The 25,892-nt window shown below is 42.5% G+C and overlaps 1 protein-coding gene across 2 annotated transcripts; it reads right to left on the bottom strand.

The window, feature by feature from the left end:
- Positions 1 to 1,525: 1,525 nt before the first annotated feature.
- Positions 1,526 to 25,558, bottom strand: GCNT2 (glucosaminyl (N-acetyl) transferase 2 (I blood group)). Of its 2 annotated transcripts, XM_026114828.2 has the most exons (4): positions 25,435 to 25,558; positions 20,835 to 21,983; positions 5,431 to 5,523; positions 1,526 to 3,993 (listed from the first exon to the last, which is right to left on the bottom strand). In XM_026114828.2, the coding sequence occupies exons 2-4, from the start codon at positions 21,754 to 21,756 to the stop codon at positions 3,803 to 3,805; spliced, it is 1,206 nt and encodes a 401-aa protein (XP_025970613.1). In that variant the 5' UTR covers positions 21,757 to 21,983; positions 25,435 to 25,558; the 3' UTR covers positions 1,526 to 3,802. The 2 variants fall into 2 exon arrangements, with proteins under 2 accessions (XP_025970613.1, XP_064363126.1); XM_064507056.1 differs by lacking the exons at positions 20,835 to 21,983; positions 25,435 to 25,558 and adding an exon at positions 11,214 to 12,082.
- Between the last annotated feature and the right edge of the window lie 334 nt (positions 25,559 to 25,892).

Here is a 25,892-nt window from a genome sequence, read left to right on the forward strand (position 1 = left end):
AATTGTCCTCCTGTCCCCATGCTCTCTAATACCCCTTGCTCTTAGCTCTTATCTTCTGAAGATCTTTTCTACTGCCCTTAATAATGGGGGTGTGCACAGAATAAGAATATGGATCACATTTACAGAAGTTTTCTCTCTTTTGTGGAGACAACTTGATTTGCATTTTTGTGCCATTAGATGCACTGCAAATATTGGCAGTTTAGGCATGTATGATTTGCAATGGTGCCTGAAGCATCTAACTGGTATAGTGCTAATAACTGTCTGTAAAAGCTTATTTACTTATTTACGGGGAAATACTGAAATTACTTCCATACCATAAGTGAAGTTAAAGGGATACCCTCATATGCCAGTTTTTTTTTTCTTTTTCCTTTCTTGTCACTATAGCCACTTAACTAGTTGCCCAGCTCTTAGTTCTGGGATTACCTCTGTCACCTCCTCTTTTGGGCTGGCACAAGTACTTCTTAGTCTCTTGGTAAAGTACTGGGGAATTGATGCAGCAAAAAAAGAAGACAAGCCTGGCAGGAGTACGAACAGGAGTGCTGAGAGATGGTTCCTGTTTTAAGCTGATTTATGCAGCACTGCTGCCAGACATCAAGCCATGACCTAGACCTAACATTTTCCCTCCTTCTCCCCTTCTCTCCACAAAATCCTGCTTGTGGACCTACTGCTAGGGAATTTAATTGTAGACCTCTAGACCAGAGGCCTGCAGTAGCATTTGTACAGATGCCTGATTTTCAGTAATAGGCTCAAAATACGAGATGAACATTATAAGGTACAACTGCGTATGTTGCTTTTTTTGGATAGACTGTGCCAATTGTGTTCCTAGTAATTCTTTCATAATTGCTGTAACCTGCACAAGCTGCCTGAAATTTTTGGTTGCTGTGTACACTTTCAGTGTTTCAGGCATACACAAAACATTTACCTCCTAGGGATAAGGAATCAAGAAGCAGCAAGGGATCCAGCAAGTTTTCTAAGCAAGTCAAACTGATTTCAATGAAAAGTCTGACATGCTTGTAAATCCTTCTAGAGTGCATATTCTTTGCATGCCCAGTACCTGTCAGTGCCAAAGTGTGTCACTAAACAGAACCAAAAACTTTGTTCCACTGTTTATAATGTTTGGGGGGGGGGGGGTATAGGTTTTTTTTCCCCCTTGCCATAATTCTAGAAAACAAGGAGGTACAGGCATGGGTTAGTCAGAGAACTGCTTCCATCTAGAGGTGCACTATTGTTGCTGAGCTAATCACTGTTCTTACTATTCTGCATGGGAATCCAACCCACCTTAACTTCATTCTTACCAGCTACCTTCTGCAATTTTTCATCACCCCCTATCTTTTACTGCTATTCTAAAGTACTGCTAATACTGTTAGGTCACATTGGTTTAGATGTATTTCTTGAGCGTGGCTGCAAAAGGTTGTTCTTTCCCTTTTTCTTCCCATGTCATTTAGCAGAAAGTGATTAACTGTAATGTTCCTTCTTTAAAAGAAGAGAATGATCTGTGTGTTGCCCCCCAAAATCAGTCACACAATGAAAATAAAATAATTTATTTCCAGAAAAACATAACATGGAGTAGCATTCATCAAAAAACCTAAGTCATGGCTGGACAGAAATGTAGGTCTCTCAATAAACTGTTCAGCTTTCATGTTTTTCTGGGATCTTACTTAAACCACTTGCTTAATTCATACAGGCTTAGGGTAAAATACTCCTTTATTTCTGTGGCTTCAGATTGCCAAGCTTATTGCTCTGCTATTCGGAGATATTTTGCCATTTATTTCTATCCTGTGTTTTTTAGAGTCTGAACAATGAAATGTGATCTTATCTTGTCCATACACTGTGCTACTTTAAATATTCACATGAAACTGTGAGAACACCTTTTATGTATTTGGAATATTTCAGTTTGGGGGATATTCAGCTTGACAGAACAACGGGGGCCTGGTTTCAGCTCTGTCTTAAATTGGACACCCTAAAACTCTCTCTTTAAACAAATGACTCTCTCTGGCATACTTTTCCCTTCAGCTGCCACCATGGCAGCAAGCTACTAAAACCCTCCTCTTTTTCTCCCCCTCCACAAAAGACTGAACAGGATTTCCACTACAGTTCTGCTCTGGAGATAAATTCTCAATCCTTTTGTGCTAGAACCTACATTATCAGATGTTGACAGTGATAAATGCAGAATAAATTGACCGTAGCAGATCTTGTCCATTCAACCCCTTCCCTGGAGGTTACCAACTATGCTTTGGGACAGCTGAATATGATGCATTGTCATTTCTGAACTGTTGCAGTTTGCAATCCAGTTTGTCAGAAGCAGCTGAAATTAGCAACGGCTTAATAAAGCTGGTGGTAAATTGCTGTTTTTCAGGAGCGACTCATTGAGTCATCTTCACTTGTTCTGGAGAGAGGCAGGATAACAGCAGATACTACCCCTAGATTCAGGCATCTCAATTTATACTGCCTCAGTGCTGCTGACCAGGTCATTCAACAGTGCTGCTAAAATGCCTCATAAATACAACCTATCAGAACTACAGGAAGAAGCATTCATAGTTTTGCTTCCCTGCTTTGTTTTTCAAAAGACAATGACATATCTGTAACTTTTGCCTTCTGTTTGCCACACTAAAATATTCACGGGCACCTAATTTGCTCTATGGCATGCCTAATATGCTGAGACTTTGTATGCATTGCAGGGTTATATATATTTTTTGTATGCTTTAGAGGGTTATATGGATTTGGAAAGGAAAATCTGCTCAGATATCTGATGCCCTCCCTCTAGTGGCTATTATTGGAAGATAAAAATAGGGCTGCGATGAAGTGAACCCCAAGGTTAAGTATGTGTACTAATCATTATATTAAGATCAAAGGAAATAAATTTGGGAAGAATACTAATGCTGTATCAAAATAGGAGACAGAATTACTGAGTTAATTTCAAAGCTCAGTTACTGCTCTTTCAGGCCTGAAAATACTTATCTTGCTACTCCCTTCCCTGCTCCCTCTCTCTCCCTCTCTGTCCTCAGATATGGTGATCTAAGGACACAGGTGGACCAAAGTCTGCATGAAGAGACTTTTTTTTTGTAGTTTTTCCAGCTCTTCTAGCTGGCCAAGTAAGCCAAATACACAAACCCTTGTTTTTCAGACATGGAAGACCTGAAAGCCTATCTGATTTCCTAACCATACCCATTAGTGTAATAAAAGATGCTGTTTTGATTTATAAACCTTGTCCTGACAGATATTTAAAGAAGAGCCAGGATCTGGAAGTGCAGTGTCTTTCTTCCATTTCCAGTACTTTCCTGCAGGTTCTCTGCATCAAATATCAGTATCTTTGACAAAACAGCATCTATATATGTATAGCCACACATTGTATTCCTGCTTTTAAGATCTTACTGGTTGTGACTTGTCATCTTTTTGCTCATCAATGTGCAGTACTTGTCTTATAGGTACAAGGAATTCCAGGGACGCATGATTCTATATATGTTTATATAGAAAAAGATAACAAAGACTCTGTAGCAAGACAACAGTTGGGGCTGGAAAACACTCTGTTAAAAATGGCAAAAATGCAAACAGAGCAGCTCCTGAAGAAGCTTTACCCTAGTCTCTCTTTTTGCATTTTTCACGTTTTCGTCTCCTGGTGTTAAATGGAAGGCTAGATTTGAAGGTGGTTTAAGACAAATTGACTCAAACTACAGGTACAGGACATCCTAAAGAAACCTGTCTGGTGAGTTTATGTTTCCAGCACAGCAGAAATTAGATTTCTGCTGCTATTCTCCTGACCACTTTTATTTACATTGTAACCTGTAGCCTGCCTTTTTCTTAACTAAAAATACCAGTTTGGTTCCACCTGAATCTCACTCTGGGACAAGGTTCTCTTTCGATGTCTCAGTTCCAGACACTCCACGGTAAGTGGGTATGTTCTGAGCTCAAACTTATTCGCAAACAAACAGGAGGAGTTAAAAAGCCACTTGAGGTCACCTGTTCCATATACACAAATGTCTCTGACATAATGGCCTGCCAAGAAAAAAAAAAAAAGCAATGTCAGAATCCATTTTTTTTCCCACAGGCACCCTCTACAATCCAAATTATTCTTTTTGAAAAATGTTATCTGCAAAGCCACTATAAATAATCTCCTACACAAATACACAGGCCAGAAAGCACATTGGATGTACAACAGGAATACCAATGAACACTGGGGTGAAATCAAGAAAGTTATTTAGGAATAGATAATGAGCAAAATTTCTGAATAGACAAGGCTGTAACACAATAGACAAGGGAATTTCCTTCTGCCAGTGAAGAGAAACTGATACTTTTACTTATACAGGGTCTTCCACTGAATACTTCTGGTTGATACTGGTGCAATTTCACTAATTTCAGTGTAGTTATGCTGGTGTGAAACTGCTGTTAATTTGAGCTGACTGAAATTCTCAAAAACCTTCTCCTCAGCACAAACTGTATCATATGAATTAAAAATTCTTGAAATAAAATTTGTATCTTTAGTATTTTGGTATTCCCTTTTCCTTCCCACTTTTATATTTCACAAGTAGTAGCATATAATGTACAGATCAGTGACCACAAGCACTCCACAGAGCAGATTATATATTGCTAATGTCCTGTCATGAAGCAATATGAAAAAGGAAAACTCAAAGTTCCAACAATTTGAAATTGTAAAACAAATATTCTAAAAGTAAGTGAGTTTTTTTTCAGAAATTGTCCTACAGTGAAGTTTTAACCTCTCATTCCAATTGAGAGGAAAAATCAACTTCAGGCTGTCAGAATGGCTTTGAGAATCAAGCTCACAACCACAACTCTATTTCAGCTTACCTGAAGGTGCTCTGCTGAAAAACTCCACAGTTACCTGTTGTTTTAGGACCCGTGCAGTCACCCCCATATTAGAGGACAACCACTCATGGAAAAGAAGGCCAGAGAGCAAACAGGAACAGCACTTCCATGAGCTGTGAGTTCCTTATGTTTCTTGTCCAACTGGAGTCAATGCCAGAGCTGAGAGCTGTGCTTTGTCCGAGCTCACAAGGAAGCGTGTCGTTTACATGGCTGTTGGCTCTAGAAGTTCTGAGTCCCAGGGCTATGAACACATGGGCTATTCCCATCCCCCTACAAGAAAATTCCCCAGGGCCTACAATTGTCAGCTAGCTCTTGTGAAACTTAAGTTGCCAAATATCCTCCCTTCCCAAGGCTGATAAATTCTATAATGTTTCTGATGAAGAAGGAACTGTTCCACCTTTCTCGCTGTTTATTTTATATGGCTATTATCATTCACTGCATAAGACTATGGAGGAGATGACTTCTTTTTCATGTCTTAGCCCCTATGAAGTGCTATTTAAAGACTGTCTTACATTATGATTAGAGGCTGTAAGACTAGAGGAAAAACAGTTAACTGTTTTTGACTGTATGAACAGGATGAAGTAATGGGGAAAAAAATGTACACATTACCATGACAACCTCCATGTTTCTCTTCCATATCAATCCACTTCACAGCTTTCAGGTCACCTTCCCACAATGCATTGGGCATGGAGCCAGGGACACCTGCAATTGGGTAACAGAGAAAATAAAATAATTAGTCCTTTTAACAGTTGTGTGTTCAGTCTTATGTCTGCTCTGTGGGACCTTTCTCTGCAGAACTGGGATGAAATACCTAGTAATACACAATTCAATAGATGCCAAGTATGTTTCTGGATGCTAACTTGTTCTGAAATTTCCTAGCTGAAAGCAGCTTTCATGATATAAACAAGATGATGGTCCAAGAGACCTAAATAATTTCATTTGCGAAATAAAATCCTTCCTTTGCAACAGCCTCAGTATGATAATGCATGCATATATGATAATTCATGATGCTTTCATAACCAGGACTGCCCTCCAAGTGCTCTTTGAACACTACACAACTGACACATAATACCTTCATATAAGGTAACAGTAAATACTTTCTTTTTTAAAAAAGAAAAAGAGATCAACAGAACAAATTCAAGCATGACATGGCTGGACGGAGCTGCTGAAACTGACTCATAGCCTATAGTGTTATATAATAGTATATGTAAGTCCAGACAGATCACAAGACTTGTCCAGATCATAGGCTGGTAGGAGGGCCTGTCCTCGTCCGTAAACAATGAAGTCCTGCTATAACCAGGAAAACATCTTTTTGAAGTCATAATGGCGTAGGGAAAATGATGAACATTCAGTATTTGGTATTTGCTGAAAAGTAAACAGGTGTTGCTCATGCAATCTGTGGGCAACTATTCCGAGTCAAGGGAATTTCATTATCTTCAAATAAGGGCAGTAACTGTAACAAACCATTGCCGATTGAAAACATGACGCCAATCATGTAGATACAGCAAGGAGAATCCCTGCAACTGATCTGTACTGCAATATTGTATTCAATTCAATGAAAGAACTTTGTTGAAGCACTTCTTAAAACTGTCTTCAGAATACAGCAAAAAAGGGAAAGGCAAGTTGCATAAAATAATAAAAGCTTTCTATAAACTTACTGCTTTCAGCAGATTTTGTATTTCTTACTGGCTCAAGTAGTTGTTTGAGAACAAAATAATGGTACAGACTTTGTAACTGCCAGCTGATGTACAAAACACTTTGCTATGAAAAGCTGAAAAGCACAAACTTCTCACTGAAGCACAAACACTTGTATATAATTTATTTCCATGTTTGAAAAGACTAAATATATTTTGTTCTTTCAGGCCCAGTAAATGATTATTATGACATTGCATCTGAGTTATCAAATAGCAGAACAGAAACGTTTGGGGAGCCGACATGCATGGCAGCAGATACAAAAATGCAGAAATTATTTCTTCTTTCTCGTAATGAAGCTGAGAACAAAGAAAAAAGACCAACTTGCTCAAATGCAAAGAATTCATTTAGTGTTATCATTGGTGACTCAAGGCTTTTAACAAATGTTAAAAGCAGGAGTGAAAGCACTAACAGGTGGTGGTGATCAGGGAGGAGAGGGTTTGAATTACCGTCTGTGTTCCCCGCACACCTCGATGGCTACTGTCTGTGTTCCCCGCACACCCCGACGGCACGAGAGGCTGGAGCAGAGGGGGTAACCTGCGGCACCTCGGTTACATGCTGCCCGCTCGCAGCTGAAGCGCAGATCTTACCCTAGAGCCCCATTCTCTGAAAGCCGCTCCGTAAGGGATGCTAAAGTCTGTGAATCTCATCACTCTCTACCGTATACAAAGGCAGTGTCTACTTAATGATAACAGTGTAAGGTGTCTAACAGTAACAACAGTATTAAGTATTACTACTGTTAAATACTAATAGCCACTGGTAATAGTCTGATCATATTTAAGGCAAAGGTTAAGTTATTTTAACAGCTAAACACGTCCAAGGTGAGGGGTTTTTTTTTCTCCAGATTTTGAATATGGGTATTTAAAATCTGCTATTCCTACTTCCTCCTGTTTTCCTTTTTAGGGAAGCAATTATATGAGTGGAAAGGGAGGGAATTATGAAGCCTTTTATGAAAATATCTTTTTGCTCAAGCTTCATAATTTTTGTATTATTATCAGTCATCTGTACCAACTCTGTATATGGGAAACAAAGGAATTTTTCTTGATTTACAATGAGATTAGAAATAAGTCTTCTACAGCTTTGACAAAATGCATAATAGCATTGATTTCGAGTTGCAGGGCCTGTGCAAAGACAGGGAACACAAGTCCTTCAAAGATGTTTTAAACTAAAATTAAAGAGATATTTGAATCCCTGGTTCTGACTTCTCTCTTTCTTCAATGCCAATTAACCCTCTTTCCAGTTTTCATAATTTCATTTAAAATGTGTATACATATATTTATTTTGCTAGTAAACAAGAATTCTAACAAGGCTAATTTACTAGCAGTCCTGTAAAGCGCAATTTCAGCTGGCTACTGCAGAACACTTGCAAAGCTAGAGGTGAAAAAACAGTAACTGAAATAGTGTGATCATCCTACATTTGATGTTTTCACCAAGTTAGAGATGAAGGCAAAAGAAGATTTTATTACTATTTTTTTTCTGTTCCCTTCCTGGATGGTAACAAACACAGTACCTCTACACCTACTGTAGCCTAACAACTACTTTGCTGGTGAGCTTAGAGTGAAGCACAGTGAAGAAGAAAAGAGAAGCATAAGACACTGTATAATGACAAGGGTTTGGGTTTTTTTTTTTTTTTTGAGAAATTTGATAGAAGAAGAATTAACTAACAGACTTTTTCTGTTTGCTTGATTTGTTTTGTGTTTTTAAGTACAGCGTCTCCCTCATAAATAAGAATGGTTAGTGACAAATTACTCAGACATGACTCTTCTATGAGAGGCAAAAAGATCGTAAGATCCAACAACAGAGCCACCATAGCATTTTGCCATAAACAGAAGTATGTGGCAGCAATAATCAGAGCTTCACAATCTTCTTATTCCCCTCTCTTTGTATATTGGGCCATTATCAAATAAAATAACATTCCAAAAAGAGTGATTCCATCCTAGGGGAGATTCAAAAACTGTTACTCTTTCAGAAAAAGCATTAAGCTAAGGATAACACTTTATAAAAGACAAAAAGAGGCAGTAATGGCAGGGGATAAACAATTTAAATGGTCTGGGGCATGCATTATCACTTCAAATTAAAAACCTGTTCACAACAGATGGCAGTAAACATGGTGTGAGGAAAAACCTGGAAAATGCTGACACTATGGAAAAGCAGAAAGAAGACCGACAAAACAGGAATGACCTCAGGATATCCACAAAAACAGTGGAAGGCACTGCCTTATAGGAATACAAAATTACTGACTTCACATTATTCACCATCTCTCAAATTAAGGAAACTAGGCAATTTCATAAATTAATCACAGTAGGGAAAAATGTAGCTCAGCACTAAAAAAAACCAAAACAAAACAAAACAAAATGGATTCACCACACTTTCCTTTAAGTATTTGTTTATTCTATTAGAACTTTATTGATTGGTTTCAGATTTGGAACTTGTTCTTAAGATCTGTTTTTACAAATATGGTTGGTCTGAAAAGTTATGCTGATGGTGAAAATAAAAATTGAGGCATGAGTTGCTCCACTTTTGTTAAGCTCTGATCTAACACTCCATTGAGATTAAACATGTTTTATCACTGAAAACATGGAGGGGAAGAGCAGCCTCACGGGCAGCAGCAATACTGAATACGATGCTGTAAACTAAAATACTGACAGCATATTGTTTGGCTCCTTTTCATTTAGCACAGGTAGGGAAATGTGGCCAGTATCTCCACAGTTTAATTGTTGGTTGCTGGAGGGAAAGTAAGGTGGAAGTGAAATGCTTCTGATTGCATGTAATTACAAAACAAAATCACACAACTGGGATCACCCTTATTTGTGACAATTTATTTTTCTGATTTTCAAAGTGCCCACAGCAAAGGAAGTGATTTTCAAATACACACCAGGGGAAGAAATTAAATTAAAGGCACTACTGTGGCTGGCCTGTCTTTCCAGTCAACTGTGGCTGTCTTCATAGCCGATCAGTGCAGTTCTGATGGCTGCAAAAAACTGCTTGGAAAGCAGGCACACTCCTTTCCTCGGAGCAGTGTCTCCTGCAGACGCAATACTAAATCCTAAGCACCCTTCATTCAAAGAAAAAGGTTTGGGGGCAGGTAAAATACGCTCTGATTCAGAATCTGGATCTCATCCACAGGACAACGGCAACACAATGTGCTTCTCAGCACATGCTAAACTCTCCCTTTTGTTTTTTAATTTTTTCATTGAAATTCCAATGACAGTTGATTTGCGTGTGCTGGCTCCAAGAGGGAGCCTCTTCCCCTGCCATCTTGCGTTGCTACCAGGTATTATCAAAACATCCCTGGCTTACATTAAACAAGACACTGTGTTTGCATTTCTCTAATGTATACATAAACTGACATTCAGATGGAAATGTTACCGCATAAAAGGCTGGCTGATTTGCTTTGAACTTTCAAGTCCCACACCTGTAATTCCAGGATCAAACCAATGCATCGGTTAAAGGCCAATTGACACAGACTAGTCTTCACTAGTCTTCTGAAGCAGTCTGCACTTCCTCATATGCATCTCTATTCAGGGAAGGGGACAATTTCTTTACAATTCTATGCCACTAAACTGATCCAAGCTTTCCTCCTGCACTTCATAAGCTGGTGTACAGAAAATTATACTTCATAAATCTGCCCAAAATGGTGTACAAGTCACCTTTGGGGTGGACAGGGACAGGTCTGTAAGACCTGTTGAAATCAGTGATAACTTTTGCTGGACTTTGAGACCAGATATTTATGTTTGGGAAACATGTTGGGCTGAGCAAATGCACACCCTGTCCTCTACAAGTGAAGGTATGCAGTCCAGCAGCACTCTGTGGTGTGAGATGGATTTGGAAATGCACAAATCCCTACAGTGGCTTTTGGAGTGATAAGATAATACAACAAGCAAACGTGTGGGACTAGGCAGACAGTATGGCTAAAAAGAATGTAAATCATTCTTCATGGTAGGGATCCTGCACTTCTTTCGTTTAAGGATGCCAGAGCTAATGCAGTGGGCTCAAGGGGAGGAACGCCGTAGCCCACTATCTGGAAACGGTGCTGTGCCTTTCATTTCTGTCTCACAGCATTTCAGAAAGAGCTCTTTGTCTTTTACAACATAATCCCCCTCAAAATTAAGAGCCACAGGAAAAATAGTATGGGGATTAAAAGTGACCAGATGACAGCTGTGGCTGTTACCAACTGCTCATGTAAAGCTTGGCTCTGCAGCATCACCACCATAACAAACCCTGCCACAGATGACGCAGACCCAATCCCTGGATCTTACAGGACAGGTTACTGCTCCTAAGCAGAAAGATCTGATTTCCCTGGATTCATCACCTTGCAAAACCCAAAGCACAGGAGATCTCTGATACCTCCCTGCCACTTAAGAGATGCTATTTCCACCAGAACACAGCTTGGCCAAGCAAATAAATCTCCGGGAAGGCAAATCCAAGGAGGCTTGGTACCTCTTCCTAGATTTGCAACTACTGTTGGCCAACAAGCGCTTCACCTGCCTGGGTGTTTCTCTGTAAAACAACACAAGTGATGACAAGAGCTACAGATGGAAACACCTCCATGGGGAGGTGAGCTGTGGCAACCATGACAATCAGCCCACACCATATAATGGCCAACTGATGTCATCTAACGAGACCTCTCTCTTGCCCTCCCCAAGGTGATGGACACCCGGGATGAAGACCCCAAGCACTCTCCAGACCCTGCAGCCTACCTGGGATCCTGTTGAGGGTCACCCAGAAGTGCTCGTCGGGGCTGTAAGCGTCCTCAGACCAGGCCAATAAATCAATGGCACGCTGGTCATGGAGCACAAACTCCACAAAGGGCCGGGTGACCGCGATATATGCAGAGCCGAAGTAGATGGTGAGGTTGTGAGGCGGGGGTGCCTTGCGCACCTGGGGGCTGACCATGCCCGAGATGTTGTGCCCAGTCTGCTCTCTGTGCACGTACTTGGTGCGCGCGGTGACGTGGGCTGGCGGCAGCACCCCGGGGGTGATGTTTTTGCCTCTGAAGCCCTTGAGGAACCGGACGATTTCCCAGTTGGTCTTCAAGGGGAAGTCCTGCCCGCAGGTGTTGAGCAGGTACTGCCAGGGCACGGCGGAGGCCAGCAGGTCTCTCATGCAGTTGAGGTCGGCCCGCAGGCGGGATATGCCACCGTAGACCACCCGCTCCCTCTTGGAGGCGAGGAACGCGTTGGGGAAGCAGTCCACCAGGCGCTGCACTGCTTGCTTAAAGGCGGCCGGCGCCTTCTGGTCCACGTGGACGCAGTAGATGTTTTGGGGCATGTACACCGCCCTGAAGAGCCGCTCAAAGGTCTCGAACTCCTTGTGCAGGGTCATGATGTAGGCGAGGGGGAAGGAGACCTCCTCCACCGAGAGGGCGCGCGTGATGTAGCGGCTGCGGGCCACGTACTCGCTGCAGGACGGTCCCGTCGGCGCTGGCAGCAGCCCCCAGCCCCAGGCGAAGGGGGCCTGGCCCACCAGCAGCCCGCGGCAGGCCCGCTCCAGCTCTGCGCCCTCGGCGGTGCCACCGGCCGCCGCCGGCCGCCAGCACCCGCGCCACCCCAGCAGCACGGAGGCGCCCAGAAGCCCCACGGCCAGCAGCAGGGCCGCCCGCAGGCGCCGCATGGCTACCACCGCGCCCCGCCGCCCGCCATCTGGCCGCGGGGAGGGGAGGTGTCGCGGCCGCCCCGCGGGGCGGGGAGGGGAGGGGAAGGGCCGCGGGAGGGAAGGGAAGCGAAGGAAAGGGAAGGGCCGGACCTGCCCGGCCGCCGCGCCGCCGCCCGGGGCTGCGCCTCGCCCGACGTGGGACAGCCGCGGGGCGCCCCTCGGCCCGACATGGCGGGCGGCCGCCGGGGTGCGCGGGCGGCGCCGCCATGCCACGTGCGCGGCACCCCAACGGCCCCAACGGCCCCGCAGAGGGTGTCCCGAGGCTGCCACAGAACTGTTAAAAAACTGGAAACACGGGGTAAAAAAAAAAAGGAAATGGGAAAGTTAGGAAACAAGGGAGGTTTTCCCAGCATCACTTCCCCGAGGACCTGCATCTTCCTCTGGGGCAGCCGGGTTAGGCACTGCGGCTGTGGGAGGCTGCCAGACTTGACACTTGGTCCTCTCTGGTTATATCGGAGCAGATGCCTGCTGCTTTTTTTTTAATCCTATTTCTTGCAGAGTTCAAGATAGCTTCAAAACCAGCTGAATGTTACAGAAGAATAATCCAGGACAGATTGTACCCCCCCCCCCCCGAAAAGAAAAACGAGAATGACAAACGATTCTTTAACTTGGACTACACAAATTCCTATAAACAGGTCAAGGTATTTGCCACCTCTGGAAAAGACCTGCTTTGTACACCACGTTTTGTATTCATGAAATACTATTTCGTGCCCACCTGCAGCTGCTCTAGGAGGAGGAAGGGGACAGATGCAGGTCCGGGGACCTGGCCGTCCCCCAGCAGCTGCAGGAGCTCAGCTCCCTTCTAGCTGGTCGAGAAACCATCCTTGTGGATGCAGTGCCATGGCCAGGCTTCCTCCCCGAACCTAACGTTGTCAGTCCACCTTCTCTTTTTTAGCCCTACCCAGGTTTTCTAATAGTAATTAGGTTTATTTGGTCAGCCTATTCGATTTTACAGAGCTGCGCTAGGGAGAAATCGAATAGTTAAACCCTTGATGTGACAAAAGAGACTAAAGAGCAAAGGTGGACAGGGTGAAAATGGTAACCTCTTAACCCTGCACAGCAACGAGGGCAGTGATTTGTCAGACTGTGCTCTGGAGACAAGATGCAAGAAGCATTTATCTAAAATCCTGACTTCTCTGTTCCCTTGTTTGTCCTGCAAGACAAGTTCTCACACCTGTCCATAGCAGGGAGGTAGTGGTAGAGATATGAGGAGTCTTCAGAAGAAGAGACTTTGTTTCAAAACGAGATGGAAACAATGGAGGAAAAAACACCTCCCTTTAAAAGCACACAACGGCTCAGTTTTGTATTTTTCACCATAAATGTTCATTTCAGTGGGGGATCTGAGTGCACGAAAAGTATGGATGGGGTGCGATGGCTAACTAAAATAAACTCAATATTGGCAAGTCTTAAAGCAGACCGCAAAACCTGTAGAGAAGGAAATAAAGATCAGAGGGAAAAAAGGAAGCTTATTTAAAACTATTTATTTCAAGACAGTGGTCTGAATTAAGGCAGGACATGCTTTCTCTTTGAGCAGTCAGGCTGTTGACAATTGTAAGGGAGCTGAACTACACCTCCTTTTTTAAATCATTTGAGGAATAATAAGGAAAGGATGTCAGCTCTGGTAACTGTAGCTCCATTTAGCAATATGACTGGAAGGGCTTTTTTGAGCTTTTATTGACCCATAAGCTAACCTTAGTGTCCTTGGCAGGAAGAGGGTTGCAGTCCTGCACTGGAGGAGATGGACTCTGCAGAGCTGTTCAGGAAATACCGTTTCCCTGAGTGGGAGTGAGCTGAACCTGCAGAGACACATAAGCGTCGGGGACAATAGAGCCATTCTGTAGGAACCAGGAATATCTACGCTTGCACTCTTTCCTGCATGGTTCAACTTAGTGCCGCCCCAGCTGCACAGACTGGCTGCTGGCTACAGGGTTTGTCCCTCAACCTGTGTAACACAACTTTAGGTGTGGTTAAAAGAGTTTTCAAGTGAATTTGTGCATAGATGAAAGGAGACAACATTTTCAGGTGGCTAATTGACGTTTCCCTCTAACAAAAACAAGCGCTGTAGGTCGCTCAGTATCTCCCAGCTAGGCTAAAATCTCCTTGGTTGCATGCATGAATTCTGATAGATGTTACCTGATGCTAGAATTAAAAAAAAAAAAAAGTCTTTAAATTGCACTCATCTGCTTTTGTTCTAACAGGAGTCATGCTGTTTGAAGCCTGTTACACTAGTGCGTAATAAATGTGAAGATAAATGAGAAGAGAATCAAGCACAGGAGTGCAAGTTCACTTATTAGTTGTGGCTTTTCAAAAAACCTTCTTGAAGACATATCCTTACACCATCATCAGTAAGTAGTGTTTTTGTACAAAGCAAAAAATAGCTACTGTTGCATGAAGCAAACAACTGGTATGAAGCAAATGACTGCTCCTATTGAAAGTGGTACTTAAATTGCAATGACTGCATATTGCATAAAGACAAAAGCGTATTTTAAGTCATATCGTTTGCAGGTGAATTGTAATCTCTGAGTGGTGGATAGAGGACAAAAGTAATTTTTCAGAAAATTCTGCCGTGCGGCAGGTGTATTTGTGTTTGCCACTACTGTATTGCCACACCTTCCCTTAGGCAGGTTTTGCAAATGAGGAAGATTTTGATTATTAGATTCCAACAGCTTTGCCGTCATAACACTTGATACTGGTCACAGGAAAGTCCCTGTTTTGTATACCTTATTTGCATGAAAAGTTCTTTTTCAATCAGGATGTCTCATTAAAATAATGGGGAATATGAACAAGTATTACTTATATGAGTAATGCTGCATACATAGGTACAAAATACTTTCTTCCAGAACATACTTTATTCAACTAGCTTTGCCTTTTGGAAACATTTTAAAAAGCTGCTGTCTTTCTGTCTATCTGTCTTTTGGAGGGTGGGCACTAACCTAAGGGAAAAGAAAATTTTGGTAGGAAAGCTCAACCACAATGGTGCATATTAGTATGATGTATGCATTGCAGAAAACATTATTCTAAGAATCTGTCTACAAATGACAGTGGAATGGAGAAGTATTGAAGTAGTTGTGAGTGGAAATAATTAAGTTGCTGCAGCAAGAAGCTCAGTGCAGGCTAAGTTGTCTGAAAAAGAATCCAGGTATTTTGTACAAACAAATATCCATGTAAAAAAAAAAAGTACGGAATTGTTGAGTGTAATTTATTAATGTGCTGACAGTGCTTCTCAGAATTTCCTGGTGTTACTCTTATATCTCTGACCCACAACCAAGGGATGTGAATGAAGTGTTCCTTGAGAGTCACTAGCTCTAATTTGAATATGAAGCTACTGCTTCAGATAAACTGCAGTGAATTTTTAAGAAAGAGAACTTCCATCTGTTTTGAAAGAGTACTAGCTTAACTCACAGCATTACCAGCCACATGTCTGGTGTTATATGAGACATACTGTATGCCAACTATCTTTCTTGTCTTTTTGTCTACTGTTCAGCTCTCAGCCAAGGGCTTGCCATGAGAATGGCACAGACATAGTTCAGAAGTTTGGGGGTAGTTAAAGACTCCGCTTGCAAACAAAATTATCTGTCAGTTTGACTCCTCCCTGATTCTGCACAGAAGGAATATTCATCCTTCATCCAGCTCAGAGAGGTGAGGTGAGTCTGAATCTTTGCACTTAGATAGACACAATATACAATTATGTAACAAGCTGGACGAATATTTGGAACAGAAGGCAGAAGGCAGAATGCAAAATCATCTTCCATGGCTTTCCAATTTCCATATCAGATTAGCAGCAACAGGAGAAAGAACCTCACTCAAAGATACCAGGTTGAGGTTGCTGGTGTCCCCAGATACCTATGTTCTCAGGCAGGCTGCCTGGAGGCGCTGAGACTCTCTTCAGTCTACCCACTCAGGTCAAGGAATGGTCAGGGCTTGTGTGCTATAGCACTTGCATGGAACACTGTGGGTTGTCCAGTAGTCAACTACTGGTATTCAAGCCGATGCAAAAGTTTGTCATATTTTGTGCCAGGCATTGACCTGGCATGCTGTGTACCCAGTGTTCCTTTAGGGCTAACACGTGAGTGTGTCCAAGTGTGTGTAATACCCTCTTTATCTGTGTAGAGGGTTAGACCCACTACAGGTACAGTATTGTGAATGTCATAAAATAAATCACAAATAATTCTTTGCTCTGTAAACAAGGTGGTACCACTTCTGCAAATCATCCCAAACAGTTGTGAAACTCTGTCAGTTCCTGCTCTCTACATACCAGATTCATTTGCTTTTAAGAGCTGTTTGTCAGGTGTAAAGAATATATTCAACTAAATACATTCATTCAACTTTCCTAACTTTCACTTCATTACCTGCCACTAAAAAAATAACCATCAGGTTTTGGAAAATATTAACTGTATTATAATAAATCAAGGAAAAGCTTTTTGGATACAATTTTGGCATTGTCTTCATGATTGCTTGCTGCACTTAGGTTAAAAATACAGAGCCTAATGCAACACTACTTTGCATGATTGTGCTATCATTTCTGTCTGTGACTAGCGGATATAAAATTCTCTCTTTCTTGTGTGCATTTTATGGTCCCTTCACAGAAGCATAAAGACTGCACATTCAGTTATGCCTTTTTACAAATGGGCAAATGGTGATAGTAGGTTCTAATCAACAAGATTCATTTTATGTTCAAAGAGGTTATTTTGTCTTTCATTAACGAAAAGAAACCCAGGCTCCTGGATTTTTTTGTAGCTCAGAGTGTTCTATCTTGTAAGCTCCTAATAGCAACAGAACCTGCCAAGGCAGGACGTGTGTAAATATTAGATCCTTTTCTCAAAGCACACAAAAGAAGGGGAAGCTCCAGTGGTGTCTGGAGAGCAAAGTGAACCTCAGTGTCACTGGGAGGATTTTGCCAGCTGCACTGCACCTTTTCAGGATCAAGCTGCCCTCAGCTGTCTGCATGAAGAGCTGCAAATGTGAGAAAGCTGAATTTGCTTTCAACTGTCCCTTTGGCATGGGGGATGAAAGGGCGGGGGGGCTGACATAGGCCAGGCAGAAGTAGGTCTCTCTGGGTTGGTATCTCACAGCCTCTCCACTGGCTGGAAATTTTCACCTGCATGAGGTGAGTGTAAGTCACTCACTTGTGGCTTGCCCAGAGCAAATGTCCTTCTATGTTTCAGGGAGGAGCAGGACAGTTACTTTTGCAAGGTCCGGAGAATCTCATGTTATCACTACTTGGGAACTGAAGCACATAGAACAGTTGTGAAAGACATTATTTGCTTTAGGTCTCCAACTTCAGGCAGCAGACTCTGATTTTTCTAAGTGCTTGGCATGTTGAAGTGGTCAAAACCATAAGGATGCCAAGGTGCCTAAGCACCTCCAAAAGCGTGTCCTTACTAGCTAGCCTTAATAAAATCCTGGAGCCAAAGCAGAAATCTGCATATTAGTAAACTCCTCCCCATTCCTCTTCACATTGATTGTTTTCTGTGCACATGCAGAGGTACCAAAGAGTTGGAACTGAATTTTCTGCAACCATTCAGCCAGAGCAGGATGACACTTCCAGGCCAGATGTCAGCCTGTGTATTTCAAAAGAGGCAACAGACTTCCTTTGCTGGGAGCAAAGGCAATGGGCTTTCATATTAGGCATTTTTCTTATTGGAGCAACTGGTCTTTAAATTCACATATATTGCATGTACATATTCCCATGTAAAATTGAAGAGAGAAGTAAATAAGCAGAGCTGTACTGTGTATAGAGGACACAGAGTCCTACATCCTGTGCTGCCTTTCATGAGGTGGAATTGTAAATGATGGTTTGAGCCAGGCTAATGGCTCACTGTCACTGAAAGGAGAAGGTCTGGCTTCTGTTTCTCCTCTCCCTCCCATTTCCCTCACCCCTTTGCCCATGTCTGCATGTTTCCCCCTCTGTTTTCTTTGTACTAGGTGAAGTGCTGGTCAGACTCTGCACTGGGCCAGTTCAATTCACTGACTCAGAATAAAAGTAGATTTTTCTTTCTTCTGGGCTAGTAAATTGAAGTGACAAAGCTCTTGACACAGGGCTGGTGCATGAAAGGCAGAAGGAAGGAATGGGCAGGAGGCAGGAGAAAAATTCCCATTTTGGTGGCAATGAACTTCTAGAGCTCAGCTGTCCTCTGCAACCTCACCCTTAGTAAACAAGCAGGACTGGTGCAGAAGGGACTATGCAACCTCCCTGCAAATGAGCCTGTTCTGAAAAAGCAGCTTAATGCTATGGACAAAGCATTAGATTAGGAAGCCGGTGCCAGTGCTCTAATTCTGATTTTGCCCATAGTCCATTTTATGATGTTGGGCATATCATTTTTCTTATCTCTGCCTGCTTCCTCTTCTGTGAACTGGAAATAATAACACTGATCTCCCTTGTAAAGCATGTTGGTATCTCTGAAGGAAAAGTGCTGGTGTTACTTCTCCCACCATTTATAGTCCTGCTTAAACAATGTGTAAGTTACTAGTGGGCCAGTGTGTGTGTGTATATATATGTATGTATATATATGTACATACATATCAATGTGCACCCTGAAGAATTGTCCCCTGAGATTGCATGAATCCCAGCAGAACTTCTAGAAGCCATGCTTATGCTGTGACCGTATTTCATAAAAGTAGGAACAGTATTTTGGCTTGGAATAGGATTCAGTATAGCTACATTAAGGGATTCAGTGGCATTAACTGTGAATGTATGCCTCTGTTATGGCTCCCAGAGTCTTCTTTTTGCTCTACATGAGCACAGAGGGGAAAGATGGAGCAGTGACTGTGCTGCTAGGCTGGGACTTGGGAGCTTTGGTTCCACTAACCTGCGCTGAGGTGTTGTACGCTTCTTGTGCAACCTTGGGGAAGTGATTTAGGGCTAGTCACTTCAAGCCTAAATACTTTGTAAATACTTTCCCTTAATTTCTCTGTGTTTCTCTTCCTTATCTGAAAAATGAGTTTCAAGATTCTTCTGTCACGTAGGAATCATGTGGGAGATAAGTGGCCTAAGCTAAATACCAAAGATAAGTTAAGACTGTTATCTGAAAATCAGCTAAATGGGACTTGAAAGTCAAGAGCCTTTTGAGGGCTAAGGACATCCTGGTCTTCATTTCATGGCTCTGGGTAATAAGCTTGTTATTTTCAGATTTGGGGACCAAACAACCTTTTCTTATTATTTATCTGAACTGAGGAGATCATGGCTGTCTTCAACTACAAATATGTGTTTGGATTAGTTCTTTTGCAGTATGTTGTACATCCAAACTGGTCCTTAAATGATCTCTGTTCTTGTCTGAAGGCCTCCAACTGTTCTAACAGCTAGATCACTGGCCAATGCTATTACATCCCTTTAATATGCATGAAAAGCAAAAAGGAAGTGTCTTGGTCAAACTTGCACAGAAAGTTTTTTTGAGAACCAGAAAATGAGTCCTAAGTTAATACCTCATGCACTAAAGGGAACTTCTCGCTGCAAGGGTCACTCAGTGCTCTGGATCTGACTCAGATACATTCAGGTGAGAGTCTGGCACCCTGTGCTGTGCTTAGTAGTTTGCATTCAAAGTTCTGGACAACAGCAGCCCCTAGAGTATGTCAAAGCTGCCTGGCCACTTCTGTCACACTACTGTGAGGGAAGGGAAAAGATGGAAGAGGAAGAAAACATATTTAATGTGGAAATGTTCCATCTTTTCCAAATTTCTCTTTCAGATGCAAAGAGAACAAGCACACAAAAGTGTTACGCCAGTGTACAAAACTGGAAAGCCGACAATGATGGAAAAAAAACAATGAAATACACAGTCTGTGTAAGCCAAAGAGTGCAGTAGAACAAATGGTGCCCATCTGAAGCTCTCTGACTCTGGAGAATATATCTGGTCCCAGGTTTATTGCTTCTGAGGCAATGGACTATGATAAAATCACAGCAACCAGCCTCTTGAAAAAGTCAGCTAACTACCAACTAATAGTAGATTATGATGATGATGATGATGATGGTTACACAATAAATATCTAATTCAGTAATCATTTGCTGTTATCTTGTGCATGCCAATTGTAAAGTGTAGTTATTGCAAAGCAAGAACTTCAGTTTTCGTTCTCCACAAATTACAACAGGGGAAGGATGAAAATTGTAAAGGCAAGAGAATAAATTTGTCCTTGCTTCCATTGCTCATATCTTTACTTTGGGCTGCCATGAAACTCCAGGGACTCAGGAACAGTAAGATCCTACCTGGTGCTTTTAAAAGCAATGTGAATTGTGGAGAAGTCCTGTGCACCTTCCAATCCTTCTCGCAGTCATATGAACAAGGTAAAACTATTTAGAAACACATCTTTCTCTTTCTTCCTTCCCTTTTTTTTATTTCAGATTTTTACAGGGCTTGGAACAGCTGAAAATTCCAAAGCTTTCAATGAGAACTAAGATCCTTTGGGCTTCTGGTCAGATGCAAAGAGTTAATGCCTATACCGCATGGCACAGAATGATATCTCCCTGAATGGTCAGAAAGGTGGACACGAAAGGCAAGTAAGCTTATTTTATAGATCAACCTGGTATATAAATTATGATCTGATTCACTTTTTTTGTCTAGGCTTTATCAAAATCAGCCTGAGATATGTGTGTGCGTGTATGTGCAGGTGCACATATGTGCATGTGTGTGTGAAGCTTATGTACCTATAGAAAGCAAAAATAAAGGTGGACTTACCTGGGATCCTATTGAGGGTCACCCAGAAGTGCTCGTCAGGGCTGTAGGTGTCCTCAGACCAGGCCAGTAAATCAATGGCACGCTGGTCATGGAGCACAAACTCCACAAAGGGCCGGGTGACCGCGATGTATGCAGAGCCGAAGTAGATGGTGAGGTTGTGAGGCGGGGGCGCTTTATGTATAAACGTCCACAGCATGAAAGAAAAGAAAGGATATAGTTGTTCCCTGTGCACGTACTTGGTGCGCGCAGTGACGTGGGCTGGCGGCAGCACCCCGGGGGTGATGTTTTTGCCTCTGAAGCCCTTGAGGAACTGGACGATTTCCCAGTTGGTCTTCAAGGGGAAGTCCTGCCCGCAGGTGTTGAGCAGGTACTGCCAGGGCACGGTGGAGGCCAGCAGGTCTCTCATGCAGTTGAGGTCGGCCCGCAGGCGGGATATGCCACCGTAGACCACCCGCTCCCTCTTGGAGGCGAGGAACGCGTTGGGGAAGCAGTCCACCAGGCGCTGCACTGCTTGCTTAAAGGCGGCCGGCGCCTTCTGGTCCACGTGGACGCAGTAGATGTTTTGGGGCATGTACACCGCCCTGAAGAGCCGCTCAAAGGTCTCGAACTCCTTGTGCAGGGTCATGATGTAGGCGAGGGGGAAGGAGACCTCCTCCACCGAGAGGGCGCGGGTGATGTAGTGATTCTGCATGATGTACTCTGTGCAATTGGATTTTCTGAATGATGTTTTCAAAGTGTTTTCCTTCAGAAAGAATGCCTTATCTTCATTAAGTGCTTTACAGGCTTCTGCTAAAGCTGAACTTACTGAGAGATTAAGTATCCTAAGAGATTTTTGTGCATGCAAATTAACAGTATAGAAAACAAATGGAAGTGAAACACTGAGAATCAGAACAGCGAAGAAGCAATGTCTGAGTGTATTCATTGCTACTTGAAAAAAAATCCCACCTGAAATACTGCAAAGAGGTCAGATCAGACACCACACAACAGCTTTCATTGCTGGCTGCATTTGCTTCTTGCTGGAGAGTACATGTGTCAGTCTGATGCATAATATACAGCTGTTGTCTTTTTAATACAGCTTCTTAGTCATCATTCATGTGAAAACAGCATAAGTAGCGAATGACTTGCAGATGAAGGCTACTGCACAGCACCCTAAAGATTAAACAGACAATACATATTACTGCATTGGCAAAAAACACCCAGCGCTATGTGTTTCACAGTGGCCCTGAATTAATTTGTGGTTATGTTCTAAACTGCTCCCTTCTTCCTTTCTCTTCCTGTGTGTGCACTGTGTGACAGGAAAACTTCATATTTACATCTTGTGTAATTCTATCTTTTTGTTCACTTGATGTCTCAGGGACCTTTTTTCTGAATCATTCAAATTTTTCAGTCATTGCTGTTTTGTAATTATGAAAGGTTGGTTCAGCACACCATGCTACCACATAAGGCCAACAACACTCACCTACAAAAGGCAGAAGATTCTTTTTTGTGTCAAGTTATATCAGAGCCATCAGGTTTTTGCAGAAATATTTTCCTCATTTGTAAATATGAAATCTGTTGTTGCTGTACAGCAAAACTGTTTCTGCTAAAAGATGAGTTGTGGTGAGCTCCTGGCTTACATCCATCACAAGGAACTGGTTAGCAAAACCCACTATTTAAACTACTTAAGCTAACCTTAGGCTCCCTAATGAGATATCCTCGTTTCTAAGAATTGTGCATGCATTTGATGTAGCAACATGCTTGGTTGATGACAGACTGTGGCATGGCTTTGCCTAAAACGAAATAGTTAGTAACTCTCTCTTCCAGGAGTCAAGCTGCCTTGGACCAATGTCTGGGAGAACTGTGAGTCTGTTAATATGGATCTCCTGCCATGAGACAGCATGTTTGAGGGAGTTAAGCTTTTTCCAACATCATGTCATTTTGCCCCAACATAAAGTAACACTGAGGCAGTATCCACTGATCTGCCAATACATGTTTTTATTGGGCACTCCAGCATGCTGTAAAGCAAACAAGAGAATACTTTCATCTACATCCTGGTTCATGCAGACGAGCTACTTCAGGCAGTGGCAGGTCTGGTGCTTTTCTCCCATCCTCATCCCAAACAGTCATCAGGAGACTTGGTTCAAAAAGACTGAAGGCTGCAGGCTGTGATTCCAGCCTGTCAGCCATAATCAGAAGATGCAATGAGGAGAGAGACGCTGAACAAACTTTGTAAATATTTGTGGCCAGATGGTCTGCCAAGATGGGCAGCAGTGCAGGACACGAGACAGACCTGCCTGTCAAGATTGCCCCATGATGTTAAGCAGGAGATTCTTCAAAGACAAGCAGCTCCACACTGGGAAGAGGTGAACAGCTTCTTAGCTGACACTTTCAAAAGCTCCAGGAAAAAGATCAGCTGGGACAAATAGGGATAGCTGTGGTCACACTGGGGTCCCTGTGCAGTCTTCACAAAAACACTGTCTTCATATGGAGTACGGAGGAGGGAGGACTGCTGCGATGGAGCCAGGGGGCTGGAACGCAGGTGTGCAAAGTCCCAGGGAGTAACAGCTACTCGCCTGACACTGCCGAGAAGTGATCTGGAAAATGTTGCCAAAACCCGACAATATAGTTTGTTAAAAGAGGATTTAAAGAGATGAGCTGACAACTGAGGCAAGAGCCTTTGAAACTGCCCAAATGCTCTTTATTTTAGGTACTATGTAGACCACTGCACAGCTAGGAAGACTTTTAAGAACTTAAAATGAAAAAACAAAACTATATCCAATGAGGCTATATAGTCTTAGAAGTTTGTGTTACTAGTTTAGTCTGTAACAAATAGAAAGCTATATTCAGAAAATGATAGGCCTGTTCATTATAGGAATGAAGTGCAAAGTTCCAGTGTTAAATTCAGCTTTTCTGTGGTTTTTTTTCCATGCACAGACATTGTTGCAACATCCTTGCAGCAATCCAGACTATCCATGATCCTCTGGTTATACTGGCTTCAGAGGAGGAGGAAACTTGCTTTGTGCTACTTTTTAAACCTGATGCCTAGATTCTCTGGCATGGGTATTGTTTAAAAATCTGAAAACATACATACAAAATGATTGCTATGGAACACCAAGCTCTCAAAAATTTTTTTTTTTTTAACTACTTCCACATTGTACTGATCTTTGTGAAATAAGATCTGGTATAATCCATGCTTTGGATTATAGGCAGAAATTGGAAAAAGAGCAGGGAAACAAAGAAATAGAGTCTGCAAGTCACATGGACCACCTTAACTGGAAGGATGCTTTCTGAGGTATTAGTAGATTGTCAGTTTTACAACCTTATCTGAAGCAAAGTTCAGATGCAGCCAACTCTAGATATAAATCTGAACCATAGTGTGGCAAATGTCAGTGAAGGAACGGTAGGGTGGCAGGAGACCTCATGTTGCCCTTGTCTTCTCCTGTTGCAGGTTACACTGGACCTCAGCATGTTTTGGGTGCAAAAAAATGTTGCTGGGCAAAAGATAGTAGAAGGTCAAATTTACCATGCTATTCAACTGAGGCTATATAAGAGGGGTATAAGCTGGCTGATCAACTGTAAAATACTGTGCTGGTAGCATGAAAACTACTGCTGAATAAGGTTTGCAGTGTGGCTTCTTTTTCTTCTCCCCTGGACCTTCATTGTGACCGTTCTTGTTTTAGCATTAGAGGAGCTTTGAGTATGGCCCACATAGTGGAAACACACTCCCCAGTAAGATTAGCAATTGAAATTGAATCTTAGGAATATAGTTAGTACTTAGCAAACAGCTCCTGGCCTTAATCAATATAGGTAATTGGTTTCAATTAATTTGTTAGCTAATTAAATTAAAAGACAAGATACACAGGATTTGCACATCTAGGTTCTTATTTGGCTTTGGCCAGTAGTGACAAATGTTATCAAATGCATTTCATGTCTGCTTGGAGTGACTTGGCATTTTCTATTCCATTGTTAGGACAAAACGATATCTATCATAACATTGCTTTGCACAACCCTCATACCAAAGCTGTCAGTTTGAATTGGCACTGTTGTTACAATCACAGCAGAGGCTGCTGCACATAAACACTTTCTCCTCAATGTAGTTTTTCTGGTTAGGAAGTGTAGGTAGCCACAGTTCCACATTTTGTGCCGAAGTAAAGGATCTCCCCATCCCTCAAACCTTCATGCACCAGCTGGAGTTGGGGAGCTGGGAGGGTTGTCAGCTCAAGTCCTCTGGTTGAAGGAGGGACTGCCAAACAGGCCAGGCTGGCTGGTGGCTGGCTTTCGCTGTAATGTGCGATGAAAATGCCTTGGTCTTGTGCTGCTCTTTAATGCTGCGCAGTGTGCACAGTCTCCAGAAAACTGTTCTCTTGGAGCAGACCTGCCTGGCACTGATCTTTTCTAACATGTGCCTTACTTATATGCCCCACCTGTCTTAGAAGGTATATGATCAATATATAACGCAGGGAAAGAGAAAGCAGAGTCTTAGCACAGGAGCAGTTAAAGTTTATTCCTATATATTCTCTTCTGTCCTCCCCTTTTTCTAGTTCACAGCAGTCCCTGCCACTCCTGCAGTGCCCAGCCAGCAAAAATTTGGCTATTCAAAGAGAAGAAAATATAAACGTACCTGAAAAAGGAGCTCCCAGGCACACACACTGACACTGAACAGTCGCAATGCACCCGCACTCACAGCAAATGGGAGGAGAGATGAAATGACACATCAAGGAAAATGCTAGCTCAGCTCACGTGGTACAGTAAAATCAGCAAGTAATCCAGCCAAACAGAATCAGTGAACACATATGTCTGCACAAACAGCAGAGGCCAGACAGTCTGCTATCTCATCTGTTTTTGTTTTGCTGTGCTCTCAAGTTTCAGCCATAGAGACTCTTACATTGCAGGGAATTCATTTTGTATCTGAATTTGCAGGGGACTTTTAGATTTAAAAAAAGGCAGGAATACGTAAGCCACCTAGTCTCCAGCAGAGCACTTTTGCAAAGCAGACTTACTAATGCTCCAAAGCAGAGTACTCCCTTGCTCACTTTGCTGAATAATCCCTGTGTTTCCAACAGGGGTGTGTACTTACCT

The sequence above is a fragment of the Dromaius novaehollandiae genome, chromosome 2 (assembly GCF_036370855.1).
Source record: "Dromaius novaehollandiae isolate bDroNov1 chromosome 2, bDroNov1.hap1, whole genome shotgun sequence".
NCBI lineage: Eukaryota > Metazoa > Chordata > Aves > Casuariiformes > Dromaiidae > Dromaius > Dromaius novaehollandiae.